The sequence below is a fragment of the Monodelphis domestica genome, chromosome 7, assembly GCF_027887165.1.
Source record: "Monodelphis domestica isolate mMonDom1 chromosome 7, mMonDom1.pri, whole genome shotgun sequence".
Lineage (NCBI taxonomy): Eukaryota > Metazoa > Chordata > Mammalia > Didelphimorphia > Didelphidae > Monodelphis > Monodelphis domestica.
This window is the reverse complement of record NC_077233.1, coordinates 231,294,769-231,311,394: the sequence shown is the minus strand read 5'-3', so window position 1 is coordinate 231,311,394 and position 16,626 is coordinate 231,294,769. Positions and strand designations below refer to the sequence as shown.

Sequence of the window (16,626 nt, the reverse complement as noted above, 5' to 3'; positions counted from 1 at the left end):
ATGGATAAGATCACCAAGGGAGAGGCCGTAGAAAGGCAAGGGGCTAGCAAAGACTCTTGGAGACACTGGAACTTAGGTACTAAAGAATGTGCAGATGAACAATTTAGGGAGACTAGAAAGGAATAATTATATCTAACTACAAAAGGAAGAAGAATGTGATGGAAGCCACAGAAGGAGAAGAGGTGGACAAGAATGTGGAATGCTACAGAAAGATGAAGGATTGTAAGAACCAAGAAAGGATATAAGATTTAGTCATTTAAGGATCACAGATGACTTTTGTGAGTATAATTTCATTAAAATGGTGAGATCAGAAGCCAGATTGCAAAGCATTAAAGCAGTGAGAGTAGTAAGTACAGAATACTTCTCTTTTAGAGTTTTCAGGTAGGAAAAGGATAGGATAAGACCTTGAGGAGAAAAGCAATTTTTTAAAGAGGGGAAATCTGAGCATCTTTGTAAATGGAAGGAAGAGGAATTAGAAAATAATGTTTTGTATGTATCTGTCTACCAAGTACAGGAAATACTAATTTCAAGTGTTTAAAACTAAATTAAGTAGCAAAATTCTGGGCAATTGAACCCTAGACCAACATCAAAGGAAGGGATTTTTGGCTCTTGTAATAGGAGAAATTAAGGGAGAGTTAAGGTGATTAACAAGGAAACTCTCTAGTGCAGCTTCAATTCTACATTCTTATAAGGTCATTTTTATTGGAGAAATCTCCAAGATTTCAGCTTCCCTGGGAGCCTTGCACTTGGACGTGTGGGTAGTATCAATTAGAACAAACTTAGAAAAAGAAGGTAGGGAAGAAAAATATAATAATAAGAAATGTCTGAGCATCATATATAGGGAGGACTAGGATTTCTGAGTAACTGTGATCAGAACTGATAGAGGATGAGAATGCTGAAGTTTTCAGTTTTCTTAAAAGGTGGGGTTGCCAGAGTCACAAAAACCAGCAGACACAGAGAATATCAGAGAAGTCTCAATGACCCAAGAGCTAAGCTAAGAAATTTCAGCTGATCCTAAAGTGTACTCCCCTTCCAAGAAGTTGTCAAGTTTTGTTGACCAGGGACATTCTGCTGAGAAGAGATGGGGGAGGACGGAAGCAACTGACAGTTCTTCATCCTGTTCCAAAATGCACTGGAGTTCTCAACTCCTTTCAAAATTTCACCAAAAGATTTCTAACCTATTCTCCTTTCTAGGGTGGAATAAGAAATTGTACTTCTGTGTGAAGAGGGCAGAGAAAGATGACTACACAATTCTTTTACAATTTAATTAAATGTTCTTATTATTGGATATAAGCATCTATCTATCTATCTATCTATCTATCTATCTATCTATCTATCTATCTATCTATCTCTTTTTATAATGTGGCAATAGGGAGTTATACTGAAGGGGGGTTTTAGGAACTGATTACCCAAAACAGGCACACTGAAACTGCAGGGTAACAGAGGATTCTAGCATCATGGTGGACCAATCTTATACCCATGTGAAATACAAGGCAAGTTTTGGAAATTTGGGGGGTTTCCTTATTATTTTTTAGGATCAGACTTTTTGTTTACAAATTAAACAATGAGAGGTAGCTGGTTGGCTCAGTGGACTGAGAGCCAGGCCTAGAGACGGGAGGTCCAAGGTTCAAATCTGGACTCAGACACATCCTAGCTGTGTGACCTTGGACAAGTCACTTAATTCCCATTGCCTAATCTTCTGCCTTGGAACCAATACACATTATTGATTCTAAGATGGAAGGTAAGGATTGAGTAAAAAAAAAATAAATTGAGCAATGATGGTTTAATGACCTTTAGTGCAAAAAAAGGAGTGATCTGTCTGGTACCCTGAATATCCTGTCACCAACTCTACCTATCTAGTCTCCCTTGTCCTCCAGTTGCCTCAGACCCAATCAATAATTTGTTAGCATTTGCTTACAGTCATGGGATGTCACAGATCCAGTCCAGGTCAATTATATAGCATTTATCTCTGATGCTCTGTTCATAATTTCCATGAGACATGTTCAGCTTTCCACTTACAGTTGTTTAAGGTTTTTGAAAAAGTAGAAAGAAGAGTAGATGTAAACTAGCCATGCTGTGTTCCAGATAGAAAGATTCAGTACTATTGAGTCTCTCTGTTCCATGATAGCCACAAAGTACTTTTTTTTAAGGAGAGCAGGTTAATACATTTTGTGAATGGTTTGCTCTTGGCCTTATCCAATGCAGAAGCATGACAAAAAGATAGCAAACATCTCCTGTTGGAATTATATAAAAGAGGACACAAAACTAACTACCCAGGCCACTGTACACGTGCCCAACTGACCTCAAAATGAGCATTTTCTTTGTGACCATACTGGACAGTCTTGGCTGGGAAGTTCTATGGAGAACTATAGCCCCTCAGGCAAAAAGGATGAAGTGGGACTAGAATGATCAAAGCAGTCTCTTAATTCCTCCTTACTTTAAACTGGGCAGCATTACACTGACCTCAGGAAGCAACTCACTCTCTTAATGTATGGATTTAGAGACTGGAAGGAACCAAAATATTCTGCCTTGCTGGGTTTCTTGTGAGGCAGGTAGCTGGCACAGTAGATGAAGTACTAGATTGAGTCAGAAAGATGTGAGTTCAGATCCTGCTTCAGATACTGGTCAGCTCACCTTGGTCAGCCTCAATTATCTCTTCTGTAAAATGGGAGTAATAACAACTCCTATTTCATAGGGTTGTTGTAAGGATCAAATGTGATAATACATGCAAAGCACTTTGAAAATCTTGATGATTGCAAATGATACTATTATAGTTAATGGCTAATTAGCAAGCTAGATAATCGTACAAGGATGTAAATTTGAAACTAATTGAGTAAGTTGATGTCAATAAAAAAAGGTGGCCTTTTATGGAACATTCTAGATATCTGTCATTGTATGCCTTTGTAGCTTTTTTTTTAATTACTTGGACTAAGGCATGTTTTATCTGTGACATTCTGTTCAGCACAAACATAATTTCCATGAAACATGTTCAACTCTAAGCTAACAGTTGTTTAAGGTTTTTGAAAGGAAGGGAGAAGTAGATGAACCATGATGTGTTCCAGATAGAAGATGTCATGTTTTTCAAACTTGCAGATGACCCAGTGGGTAGATAATATAGTAGATGACATAGTCACAATATAAAAAGATCTTGATTTGTTAGCCGAAGCTTGTTGGACTAAATCTAAGATGAGAGTTTGTTGGAGTGAATTAGATGTGTTCAGAAATTCAACTTCAAGAGTATAGGGTAGAATAAGCCTGGCTAAATGGGAATTCACAGCTAGCAAGGTGGTATTCCTCAAATCTAAGATTGACGGGTCACTGTCCTTCACAAGAAACTTCCCTGGCTCCCTATTATCTCCAGGATAAAATGTAAACTCCACTCTTTGGTATTTAAAGCCATTCAAGGTCTATGTCTCCAGTCTACCATTTTTATCACACATATCCTTCTCTTTGGACCAATCAAACTAGCCCATCTGCTTGTTTCTATACATGACATTTTATGTCCCATATCCAAACATTGGCACAGGATGTTTCCTGTACCCCCACATTGAAACTCATCCTCATTGCTGCCAAATACTTTTGAAGCTTCACTTAGAAATCATAACTCACAAAAGGAATAACAAAGTAGAGGAATTCCATGGAGACTGGAACGACCTCCAGGAAGTGATGCAGAGCGAGAGGAGCAGAACCAGGAGAACATTGTACACAGAGCCTAATACACTGTGGTACAATCGAATATAATGGACTTCTCCATTAGGGTCAATGCAATGTCCCTGAACCATCTGCAGGGATCTAGGAGAAAAAACACTATCCATAATCAAAGGATTAACTATGGGAGTGGAAACACCGAGGAAAAGGAACTGCCTGACTACAGCAGTTGAGGGGACATGACAGAGGAGAGACTAAACGAACACTCTAATGCAAATATTAACAACATGGCAATGGGTTCGAATCAAGAACACATGTGATACCCAGTGGAATCACGCGTCGGCTACGGGGGGTGGGAGGGAGGAAAAGAAAATGATCTTTGTCTTTAATGAATAATGCATGGAAATGATCAAATAAAATATTATAAAATTTTTAAAAAAGAGTCACAAAATGAAAAAAATGAGGATATAAGACTAGCTGAAAAATCTTAAACTTAAATGAAAAGTTGTTCATCTATTTGTACTATTGTTTAAATTTTCATTTTTTTCTTCACAAAGACCTATTAATATGATGATATATTTATCTAAACAAAAGATTAAACAATTATTTGGGGAGCTGAATTAAGAGGAATCTACTAAAGGTCTCCAAATCTGACATCTCTAATGTTCTATGATTCTAGGATCCTAGATGCAGAGTCAGAAGGTACCCCAAGGGCTATCTAGACTGATTCTCCTGACATCCTCCTTCCTTCTCTTATTCCCCACTGCCTTTACTACAGTTGAAGAAACTGTGCAAAGTTATATGACTTGCCTAAGGTCACAAAAGGTAGCATCTCAAGTGAGATTTGAATCCAGATCTTCAGTCTCTAGAGCTTTTCTTTTCCCTCTCTATTAGCTGCCTCCTAAACTCTGAGCTTATGGGGAGAAGAAAACTTTGTTTAGGATGTCATCTATCCCATCCTTGAAGTAGTAGGAAATAGTGTTGGTAAGAAAACCTGGGCATCTTTGTGGTTGGGTTTGCACCACTTAGCTCCATCATGTTGTATGTAAGTCCCAAAATATCGGACATACTTTTTAATTAATTAATATAAAAATGCATTACAAAGTCAAATAAAAACAAATTAGAAGTTACCTACTGCTTTGGGTAATCAGTACCATTGCTACCATCCATAATTCTTAATACTAGAGATAAATTAAAAAAAAAAGAAAATCAACATTTTAAAAGATTTTTATGGATAAAGATAAATGGATAGTATGGATAAATAGCCAAAGATTATAGCTCTTTAAGAGGATTACAGATATAATTAATTAACAAATATTTGTTAATTACTTACTAAGTGCCTGAAATTGTGTGAAATCGGGGATTCAAAGATAAAACTGAGTTTAAAACACACATACACACAGAATATCTCAAAAGTCTTAGTGTCATTTTAAGCTTTATTAACTTCAGAGGTAGGGATGCTACAAACTTACCCCCCCAAATGAAAATAAACTTCTTAAACTTCTCTTACATTTAGTTTCATGAATTTTGAATAATCATTCAAAATTAGATCACCTTGTCATCATGTACTCAGTCCTGGGATGAACTCCTATGGATGGGATCTAGCAGGGCACAGTTGGGAATCAAGGTGGAACAAGGTAACTATGGAGATGTAGGGGCCTGGGACTGGACAGAATGGATCCTTGGGGAACTGGCATCAGTGCAGCACCTTAAGGACTGCCATGTGTTTTATAATTTTTATCTCATTTGAACTTTACAACAACCCTGAGACACAGTGACTATTAGGACCATTCTCATTTTACAAGTGGGGAAATTGAAACAGAGTTAAATGACTTGCTCAGGAACATATAGCTAGTAAATGTCTGAGAACTGATTTGAACTCAGGTCTTTCTGACTGACTGGCCCATAGTTCTACCTGGTATACCAAGAAGCTGTAGGAGGTTTTCCAGGGCCAAGAGTAGACAAAATGACTACTGTGGAATGTAGGTGGTTAAGAAAAAAGATTATTGAATGTGTGTAATGTATAATCTTTTGTACTATTACATTATTGTATTGAGGTATATCTTTAAATAAAATATAACCAGGTGTGGTTAAAAAAAAAGAAATCATAACTCACAAGGCATTCTCTTCATTTTAGAAGTCTCTAAGGTCCAAGACACATTGCTTTTTAACCCCTGGTAGACAACATTATTCTTGGAAAAGGTTGACTGGCTCCACATCAACCTCTTATGGCTCAAGTAGAATCGATAAGTGGGAAGGAATTGGAGCTGGGGCACCCACATTCAATCCCTTTCCTCTGCCCCTTACTATCTGTATCACTATAACCTCTTTTGGCCTGATTTTCCACATCTGTAAAATTGGGAGTTTCGACTAGATGGCCTCTGAGCCCCATTCAGTTTTAAATCTGGGTGACAAATGGATAAATCCCTGAGACTGGAGTCAAGAAGACCTTTTTGTGAGTTCAAAACTGGCCTTAGACATTTATTTGCTAGCTGTGTGACCCTGGACAAGTGGTTCAATTGCTCTATTAAAAACAAACTTAACCCTTTTGCCTCAGTTTCCTCCTCTGTAAAATGAGTTGGGGAAGGAAATGGCAAACCACTCCAGTACCTTTGCCAAGAAAACCCAAAATGGGGTCACAAAGAGTTGGACATGACCGAAAAGTGTTGGTGGACTCCCTTTATACCTCTTCCCTTCATAGGCATCCTTTCCTTTTCTGTTATCATATTATTGACTTAATGAAAGTTCATAGTAATGTTGGCCTAATTAAACATAAAAAAGATAAAACTGTGGAAGGCAGGAGTCAAACAATGAATTCCCAAAACAAAGACTAGCCATTGTTTTGGAGTTCACCTGTTTTACATGCTATTTTGTGTCAGGCTAAGTTAGAATTCTATTGCGTTGGACCAAATGAATCACAAGGCTTGTGGAGAAGATAAGTACAAAGTGATATAATATCACATTATATAACCAACTACACCCCAAACATAACGGAGTCAGATCAAGTTTCTGAATGCAAAAACAAGTAATATTCCAATTTTGGAATCCTAAAGGGAGTCATAGAATGAGTTTTAGAAGCAGAAGTCATCTTGTCTGAATTGCAAATTTATTTTAGTGGAGAGAAAACTGAGACCCAGAGAAGCAAATCAATTGCTCTCAGTCATCAACTCAGCTTATATATATTGGCTGAAGGAGTTAAATAAGTCCAGAACATTATGTTGAGTTCAAGTGACAGGGAACTAACTTTTCATCAAGTGAATGGCTACTGGGTAACATGCCATAACCTTCACGATAGATGATATAGCCATCATTCATTCACTGTTCTCTGAAGATATCTGCCCAGTGAACTGCTTTGGCCAGAAAGTCCATCTCAATGCCAAAAATAGCCTTGTCTAAGATTACAGCAAGCTTGCCCCTAGAACGCCATGTACTATCTGAAGCATAATACAGATGGAAGTCCAGAGAACGGCACTGAAAATGGTTAAGGATCTCAGAACAGCTGCCATCTAAGGACATGTTGAAAACAAAAAGGAATAGGGTCCTACTCTCACACATTTATGAAGAATATGAAGCAAACAGCTGGGTTTCAGATCAGCCAAGGCAGAAGAGGAGAGGAGTAGATTGAGAGTGGAGTTGGATACACAGCACAAAAAGAAGAACGAAGGAAAGGCAGGTAAGAAGGTATTTGCTCTATTTGACTTCATAATAGCTTTGGGATTTTCTGGCTCAGATCCAGAGTATCAGAGCTGTCTTATCACAAGTGGCTCAGCTGAGTACTTCAATGGGGCATTGACAGCAATGGTCATCTTCAAAATGAAATGAGAGATGGTAGACTAGAAGGTCTCTGAGGTCTCTTCCAGCTCTATGGCTGTGATCTCCAAATAACACTGTAACTTTCGTGGCCTGAAGCTCAATTCTGGATCATTAAAATAATTCCCTCCTCTCTAGCTTTTCTGCAATAAAGAGCAGAGGTTTCTTGAATAGGGCTTAATAAATGCCCTTCTGGAGAAGTCTCTGAGGCAGTAGTGGGTAAAACAGTGGGCTAGGAATCTAGAAAACCTGTGTTCAAATTTTAACTCAGATACTTATTAGTTAGGAGACCTTGCACTAGTCCTTCATCATTTCTGTGCCTCCATTTCCTCATATGTCAAATGAAGGGGCTGGACCTGATGGCCTCAAGGATGCCCTTTAGCTCCAAATTTATAATCCTGTGAGTGCTTTGGAAAAGGAATATTCATATTTGGAGAGAATATAAGATAAATGGAGAGTATATAAGGTAAATGTTTTTGTTACAAAAGGACCAGAGCTCTACAGTTTCTTTTCCTTCTTGTGGAATAGTGAAAAAATAAGTTCTTTCCTAATCCTGGCAAGAAAATGGAGGAATATATCACTTTTTCCTAGTCTCAACCTCATCTCCACGAGGTCAATTGTCCAGGATCATAAAGTTAGGAAATGTTTATGGTCAAATATGAACCCAGGACTTCCTGACTTCTGCCCTGGCTCTCTATCCACTGAACAAACTAGCTGCCCCAGTATATAGTCTTAAAAAGTTGCCTGGGAGCTCTGAGAGATGAATCAATATTTGCTGGGTCACACAGCCAGCACACATAGAGACAGAACTTGAACCTGGGTTTTTCTGATTCTAAAAATGTATCACTGAACTTACCCTGACTCTCTACCCAAGTGATACAGTTAGGTAAACAATGTTAGAAATCATGAGGTTATGGGAAGCTTAAGTTCAAAGGATAGAGAGTCAGGTCTGGAGATGGAGGTGGGAGGGGATCCTGGGTTCAAATCTTATCTCAGACATTTCCTGACTGTTCCACCCTGAATGAAATATTTAATCCCAATTGCCTAGTCCTTACTGCTCTTCTGCCTTGGAACCAATACTTAGTATTGATTCTAAGACAGAAGCTAAAAGTTAAAAAAAAAAAAAAAAGAAATCATTAGGTTAAAATAGTAAAAGACTCTGTAGGAAAGGAAAGGTCTACATTAATATTTGACCCATGACTTAATTCAACCTCTCTCTTCTTGTCTTTCTCCAGTTTCAGCTTTCTGCTTTATTGAGAGCACGGGGATTACCAGATCTAGTCTGAGGTGGAAAATGGGTCAGCTTGCAAACTAGGAAAAGGAGGAAAACTCTCCAATCTGGACTACCACAGCAGGTATCTCTAGGGTGGCCAGGAACTTGGCCACTAAATTCTACAACCCTAGAACAAGGGACATCTCTTTGAAATTTAAAAGTTAATTTCAGATTAATCAAGTTAATTGTGGTTTTTGTCCAAAAATAGTAGTAGTAGCTTTCAGCTATTTATTGATTATGATTACAAAGTACCCTGGCACTATATCCTTTAAGTCTCACAACAATCCTGTGAGGTAGAAAATACACATATAATTATTTCAATATTACAGGTAAAGAAATTGAAGCAGAGAGTATTTACTGAAGGATTCATGGCTAATAAGTGGTAGGGAAGAGCTCTCAATGATGGTCTTCTGACTCGAAGCCTATTATAGACAGGACCAGAGTCTCCATTATATAAAAGTTGTTGAAGGATGAACTAGATATGCCCTTTTTTTCCTTTTTCTTCATATCTTTTTCCTTTACATCATCTTTGGTACTGAATATATCATTTCCTAGTCTTCTACCCAGATATTTAGCCCTTATAATAAAGAATCTATATAGAAGAGGGGGAGGCAGTTCAGCAAATTTTAACCTGTATCTGATAACATGGAATCCTCTACACCCATAGTCCTCTCTGCTTGCAAAGAAAAGAGAGAAGTTGCATTAATGGTTCTATCATCTCTTCTCTGGAGCCAAGCTTGGAGATTAGTTACAAAAGTGTCCATTGTATTTTTGGTTACTGTTGTTACTGTTGTTGCTCCTTCTTTACACTGTTAGAGTAGTTATATATGTATATATATCTATATCTGTATCTAGATAGATAGATAGATAGATAGATATTGTTTGATTATCTTCCCTTGTTTCTCTGAATTCTTCATATTCAACATTTCTTTCTATGGATAATATTCCATCACAATCAATCATGTACCACAATTTGCTTAGTCCCTCTCTAAGCATTAAACATCATTCACTGATTTTACCACAACACACACAAGGCATTGCTATGAATATTTTAGGATATATTGGCCTTTCTTTATGTCTGCATTCTTGGAGGATGTGTCTACCAGCAAGATTTATGGATCAAAGAGCTTAGACATTTAAGTTACTTTTCTTAGAATAATTCAAAATTGCTCTTCAGAATGACCAGACCAATTCATAACTCCACCAGTAATGTATAAGTATGCCTGGGTTCTCAAAGTCCCTCCACTGTTAACTATTTCCATATTTAGTCATCTATGCCAATTTTCTGAATGTGAGTTGAAACATTATTTTATTTAGTTATTTTGATTTGCATTTTGATTATTAGTGACTTGTACCAATCTTTCATATTGTTCTTATTTGTTAACAATTCTTCTTCTTTAAAATTATTAGTTCATATCCTTTAAGATTAGAAAATGGATCCTGATTTTATGTATTTGTTTTAGGTTCTTATTATCTTGGCTATCAAACTTTGTCAGAGATGTTTGAAGCAAAAATCTTTCCCTCAACCATTAACTTTCCTTCAGTTCTAGCTTCATTGGTTGGGTGATGAAATCCTTTTTGATTCAGATCTTCCCTTTAGCCATCATCACAAAAGATACCTAATTTGCTTCTCTTCTATTTAATGCTCTGACCTTATATATTGTGAACACATACTCATTTTAAGATCATTATGGTATATAATATGAAATGTTGATTTCTGTCAAACTGCTTTCCATTTTTTAGCAGTTATTATGAAAAAAAGAGTTCTTCCTACATTTAATTTGTGCTCTCAGGTTTACTAGATACTGGGTTATTGAAGCCAGTTCTTTCTGATTCTTCTTTTCTTTGTTCCAGTGATATACTTTTCTAGTCATTTAATAAATCTCAAACTATTTTATCATTATAGTACATTTTGAGATGTATTTTATAATATATCATATAATTTTATATAATATCTTCATAATGTATTTTAAGATCTAGAAGTTCTCTTCCCCTGAATTTCTACTTTTCTCATGATTTCTCTCAAGATTCTAGATCTTCTATTCCTCTAAATTAATTTTGCTATTATTTTACATGGCTCTATGGAAAATTTCTTTGGTAATTTGATTGGCAAAGCAATAACCTATAGATGAATTTAGGTACTATCATCTTTATTATATGGATGGAGCCCCATCATGAACAATGGATATCTTTTCAATTTTAAGTAGTTATTTTTAAAGGATAAAATATTAGCAAGGTGACTATAGCAATATATCACAAAGATCGTTCACTTTGACCAGATGGTCATTTATTTATTTATACCAGGAATGCAGGGCTGATTTGATATTAGGAAAACTATAAGCATAATTGACAATATCAATAACCAAACTAACAGAATTGCATGATTATTTCAATAGATGCAGAAAAAGCCTTTGAAAAAATATAATACTCATTCCTATTACAAACACTAGAGAGCATAAGATAAATGGGCCATTCCTTAAATGATAAGTTGTATCTATATAAAGACATCAATAAGTATCATCTGTAATGGGGATAAGTTAGAAGCCTTCCCAATAAGATCAGGGGTGAAGCAAAAACACCCATTATCACCACTATAATTTAATATTATATTGGAAACACTAGCCTTAGCAAATAGAAAAAGAAATTGAGGGAATTCAAGTAGGCAATAAGAAAACTAAATTATGACTCTTTGCAGATGATATTATGGTATACTTAAAGAATCCTAAAGAATCAATTAAAAACCTAGTTAAAATAATTATTAATTTTAGTGAGGTTGCAGGATATAAAATCTACATAAATCATCAGCATTTCTATATATTACCAACAAAGTTCAGCAGCAAGAGAAATTCCATTTAAAATAACTCTCTAGACAATATAAAAATACCTGAAAGTCTACTTGCCAAGTCAAATACAGGAATTGTATAAAAATAATTACATACACATGAACATAAAAAACAAAACTCATCTGGAAGAAAAAAGGTCAAAAATACCAAGAGAATTAATAAAAAAAAATGTGAAGGAAGGTGATCCAGCAGTACCAGATCTCAGTTATCATCAAAATAGTCCATTACTGGCTAAGAAATAGAATGGTAGATCAATGGAATAGATTAGACACACAATATATAGGGATAAATGATCTTAATAACCTAGTGCTTGATAAGCCCAAAGACCCTGGCTTTTGAGATAAGATATTTTTAAACTACTCTGAAAATTGGCAAACAGGTATAGACCAATTAACAGAAACTAGGTATAGACTAATATTGCACATCCTATACTAAGATATGATCAAAATGGTTTATGATTAAGATTTAAGAGTAAATTTTAAGTAAATTAGGGGAATGAATTATTAGGAATTATTAGGAACCTGGCAGATCTTTGGAGAAGAGAAGAATCGATGACCAAACAAGAGATAGAAAACATTATAAGATGGAAAATGAATAATTCTGATTTAAAATGTTTTGTACAAACAAAACCAATATAACAAAGATGAGAAGGGAAACAAACTGGGAAAATTTTTTATAACAAATTTCTCTCATAAAGGTTTAATTTTTCTAACCTATTGAGAACTGAGTCAATTTTTTAAGAATACAAGCCATTTCCCAGTTGACAAATGATAAAAGGATATGAACAAGCAATTTTCAGGTGAAGAAATCAAAGCTATCAATAATCATATGAAAATGTTCTAAATCATTCTTGTTTAGAGAAATGCAAATCAAAACAACTCTGAAGTATGACCTCACACCTATTAGACTAGTCAATATGACAGTAAAAGAAAGTGATAAATGTTGGAAGGGATATGGCAAAATTGGACACTAATGGATTATTGGTGAAGTTGTGAACTGATCCAACCATCCTGGAGGGCAATCTATTCCCAAAGGGCTATAAAGCAGTGCATACCTTTTGATCCAGCAAATCACTACTAGGTCTGTATTCCAAATAGATTTAAAGGAGAAAAGACCTACTTGTACTAACATATTTATAGCAGACCTTTTTGTGATGGCAAAAAAAAAATAGAAATTAAGGGGATATCCATCAGTTGGAGAACAGCTGAACAAACCATGGTATATGATGATGATGGCATACTATTGTGCCATAAGAAATGATGAACAAGATGATTTCAGATAAACCTGGAAAGATCTACATGAACTGATGCAGAGTGAAATAAGGAGAACCAAGAGAACATTGTACACAGTAACAATAATATTATACATTAATTAACTGTAAAATTTGGCAACTCTCAGTAATACAAGGTTCCAAGACAATTCTGAAAGAGAATGATCTCCACCTCCAGAGAAAGAAGTGTTGGAGGTAGATGGATGCAGATCAAAGTATAGTATCTTTCACATCAATGAATTTATGGTTTTATTTCAGTCTTGGTTTCATATGAATGTGTTCTAGCAACAAAGACCAATATGGAAGTGTATTTTGCATGGTAATACATTAATGGCCCAGATCAAATTGTTTTCATTTCTGTGTGGGAGGGTAGGAAGAAGACTGTTTGGATCTTGAAATTTTGGAAAACATATGTTGAGAATTATTATTAGAACTAGGACAATTCTGAAAGATCTATGATAGGGAATGTTATATACCTCCAGAGAAAGAACAGTGAGTCAGATGGATGCATACTATCTTTCACAGCAGGGTATTTACTGTTTTATTTGGGGGGGTTGGTTTTGCATGAGTGTGCTCTTACAACAATGACCAATATGAAAGTGGATAAAACCCAAAATTATTATTATTACATATAATTGGGAAAATAAAAATTTTTAATTAAAAAGAATAAAGCAAGGACAAATAAAGGATGTTTTGTAATTGCACTTACATATTTTGAATATACACTGGTAGATTGGTACCTAGATATTTAAAGCATCTTGTAGTTTTTTTAAAGTCTATTTCTTTTTTGCCATTAACTCATGAATTCTGTTATTGGTATATAAAAATATTGATTTTTGTGGATTTACTATGTTTCCTACTAGTTTACTAAACCTGTTAACTATTTCATTTAGTTTTTTTAACTATTATCTTTGAATACTTTTCTAAGTAAGTCATTTACATAAATATGTATACATTTATATATACATATATACTATAGATATAAACTACTGAACAAAAACTATACATATTGTATCAGAGTACAGTTATTATTCATTCATTTTTCAGTCACATGTGACTTTTCAGGACTCCAATTGGGCTTTTATTGTTAAAGATACTGGAGTGATTTGCCATTTCTTTCTCTAGCTTATTTTATAGACAAGGAAACTGAGGCAAATAGTTAAGTGACTTGCCCAGGGTAACATTGCCAATAAGTGCCTGAGGCCAGATTTGAACTCAGGAAGAGGAGTCTTCTTGACTTCAGGTCTAGCACTCTATCCACTGTACCACCTAGCTACTACCCACAAATACACAGATATTCACACACATACAACTATTTTAAATATATGCATATATATATATATATAATTGAGAGGATAAATTTTCCAAGTATCTCACTGTGTAAAGGCATTGGGTGAATTTTTATTTTAATTGACATAATAAACATTGGGTGAATTTTTTTTAATTGACGTAATACAGTTGCTGCTTTTAAAGACCTTACATATAGTTAAAGAGATAGAATAAATAATATAAATTAAAATAGCTATAATAAATAATGAACAAAAAAGAGATGTGCAAAATGCTAGATCTGGCCCTAGCGGGGTAAGTTTGTTGCTTACTTAAGAGGTTTTTTTTTTTTTTAAGAAATAACCTCATTTCTTGTTTTGGGAGGAAGGGAAGGATGGGATTACTAAATAGGAAGATGTTTAGAATACTGTAGACATAATTTACTTAGATTTGAGCAAAATTTTAATGAAGTATCTCATATACATTCTTTCAGATGAGATGGAGATACAGGACACAGGATATATATATATATATATATATATATATATATATATATATATATGATAACTATTAGTTGGATTCAGAATTGGTTAGATGACTGGACTGAAAGAAAATTTGTTAATGGTTCGATGTTGGTCTGGCCGGAGACCTCCAGTGGAATTCTAGTACTCTTATATTTGGATTTAAAAAATGCTATTTCACAAGCATAAGATAAGGGGGTACATTGAGACAACAATTGTTTTGAGGGGAAAAAGATTGAGGATTTCAATGTATGGAAACCCAATGTGAATCAATAATGTGATATGGCAACCAAAAAAAAAGTAAAACAATATTGGACTAAATTTAGAGAGGCATAGTTTCCAGGAAGAGAACAGTAATAGTCCAACTCTTTTCTGTTCTTGTCAGACCTTATCTGTAGTACTGGTGAGTTCTGGGCTCTGTAGTTTAAGAAGGCTATTCATAAACTGGGGACATTAAGGAGGAGGACAGGCAGAAATGGAGGAGGGCATGGGCCAATGGCATATGAAGTCAGAACTAGATATATTTACCTTGGAGAAGATAATTCTGAGGTAGCATGACATAAGAGCTAGTTTCAAATATTCCAAGGGCTGTCATGGGAAGGGGAGATTGGACTAGCTCTGTTTGACCCCAGATGGCAGAAGCAGGAGCAATGGGTACAACTTTCAATTTAGGCTTCATGGCAAGAAAAACTTTCCAACGATTATAGAGTGGTCCAAAAGTGAAATAGGCTGCCTTGAGAAGGGATGGGTTCCCTACCCTTTAAAGGTCTTCAAGCAGATGTTGAATGGCCACTAGCCAGCCAGGCGGTATGTTAGAGTAGGGATTCCTTTACTTTTATAACTTGGTTGAGCTGGCCACTGAGTTCCCTTCCAACGCTCAAATCCTATGGTTCTGTAAGTCACTCACATTCTGCAGCCAATATGAGATCGATAACTCACAGTCCTGAGAAAAGCAAAACCTTTTCCTTCCTTTTATTGACCCTTCAAGGTTTTGTGATCCCCAAATGCCATAAAAATGTGAGCTATAATTGAACTCTATTTGCCTGATCCCAACCACCGAGATCGTTTCTTTGGGACACCTAGATTACTCACAGAACTCCACCATTAGGAACCGAGTCTCGTTCAGCACTCTGGCCAGTGTTGTGGCTGTAAGCACCAATAAATTCTTTTCCTCTTGGATCCCTAGTGCTTCAAGTTTCCGGATCCTGTCATTCTGGAAATCCCATCCTCCCCATGCCTGAGCCCCTGACAGGCAAGAGGAAATCAGGAAAGTAACCCAGAGAAGCAGCATCTTCCTCCTGCATGAGAAGAAAATAAAGGCTGCCCCTTTATCAATGACTAGCAGCAAAGTCTCATGTTATCACGCTAGGAGCCTGGGGTGCCTGGTGAGGTAAAGGGATTCAAAGGAATACTCTTAAGTATGGATGGTGTACTAGGCACTGGGGATCCAAAGTAAATCATGAAACAGCTGCTGCCAAGATCAGGGAAAGGAGAGAAGGACATAGAAACAGACAATCCAATACAAAATAGCATAGGAGAGGGACAGGGGATTACTAATAATTAGGGAACCAGCAAAGTCCTTTTGTAGGAAGTGATGCCACCAGTGGGAAAGTTTTAGCTTTGCTTCCTGAAGGAAATCATATTTGATTGCTATCCTGATTAGTTTTTTACTCCATTCTAACTACAGTAGATTTCTCAAAACCCGAGGATGTAAACAAAATCCAACTGAGAAATATTAAAAGCTATCAAGCAATGGGACTTTGGTGCCCAGATGTAGTCAATAGAACAGATGGCCAGGGGTTCAAGGGTCAGTTTTGCCATTAATTAGCTATTTGACTTTGGATAAATTACTGTACCTCTCTTGGGCTGCAGTCTCCTCCTCTATAAAATACAAAGGTTATGAGACTTTCCTGAAGGTTCTTTCTTATCCCTAAAGTTCTATGGTTCTAGGTTACGGTGATAACAAACAGGCAAGAGAAGTGACCAGCCCCTATC

The 16,626-nt window shown here is 36.0% G+C and overlaps 2 protein-coding genes across 5 annotated transcripts in view; one reads left to right on the top strand and one right to left on the bottom strand.

Moving 5' to 3' along the window:
* PDILT (protein disulfide isomerase like, testis expressed) overlaps positions 1 to 16,561 on the bottom strand; it is a 64,315-nt gene extending 47,754 nt beyond the window's left edge. For both annotated transcript variants that reach the window (XM_007498190.3, XM_056806563.1), the window contains exons 1-2: positions 16,488 to 16,561; positions 15,724 to 15,929 (exon numbers count right to left, since the gene is read on the bottom strand). In XM_007498190.3, the coding sequence (XP_007498252.2) occupies positions 15,724 to 15,922 (199 nt within the window). In that variant the 5' untranslated portion in view covers positions 15,923 to 15,929; positions 16,488 to 16,561. The remainder of the gene's footprint in view (positions 1 to 15,723; positions 15,930 to 16,487) is intronic.
* The window catches only part of LOC100026263 (acyl-coenzyme A synthetase ACSM5, mitochondrial), a 71,960-nt gene continuing 62,422 nt past the window's right edge, over positions 7,089 to 16,626 (top strand). The window contains exons 1-2 of one of the 3 annotated variants that reach the window (XM_007498188.3): positions 7,089 to 7,321; positions 8,694 to 8,813. The gene's annotated coding sequence lies outside the window, so the exon portion shown is untranslated. Of the gene's footprint in view, positions 7,330 to 8,693; positions 8,814 to 16,626 lie in introns of all 3 variants that reach the window. The other 2 variants (XM_056806562.1, XM_007498189.3) reach the window with 2 other exon arrangements.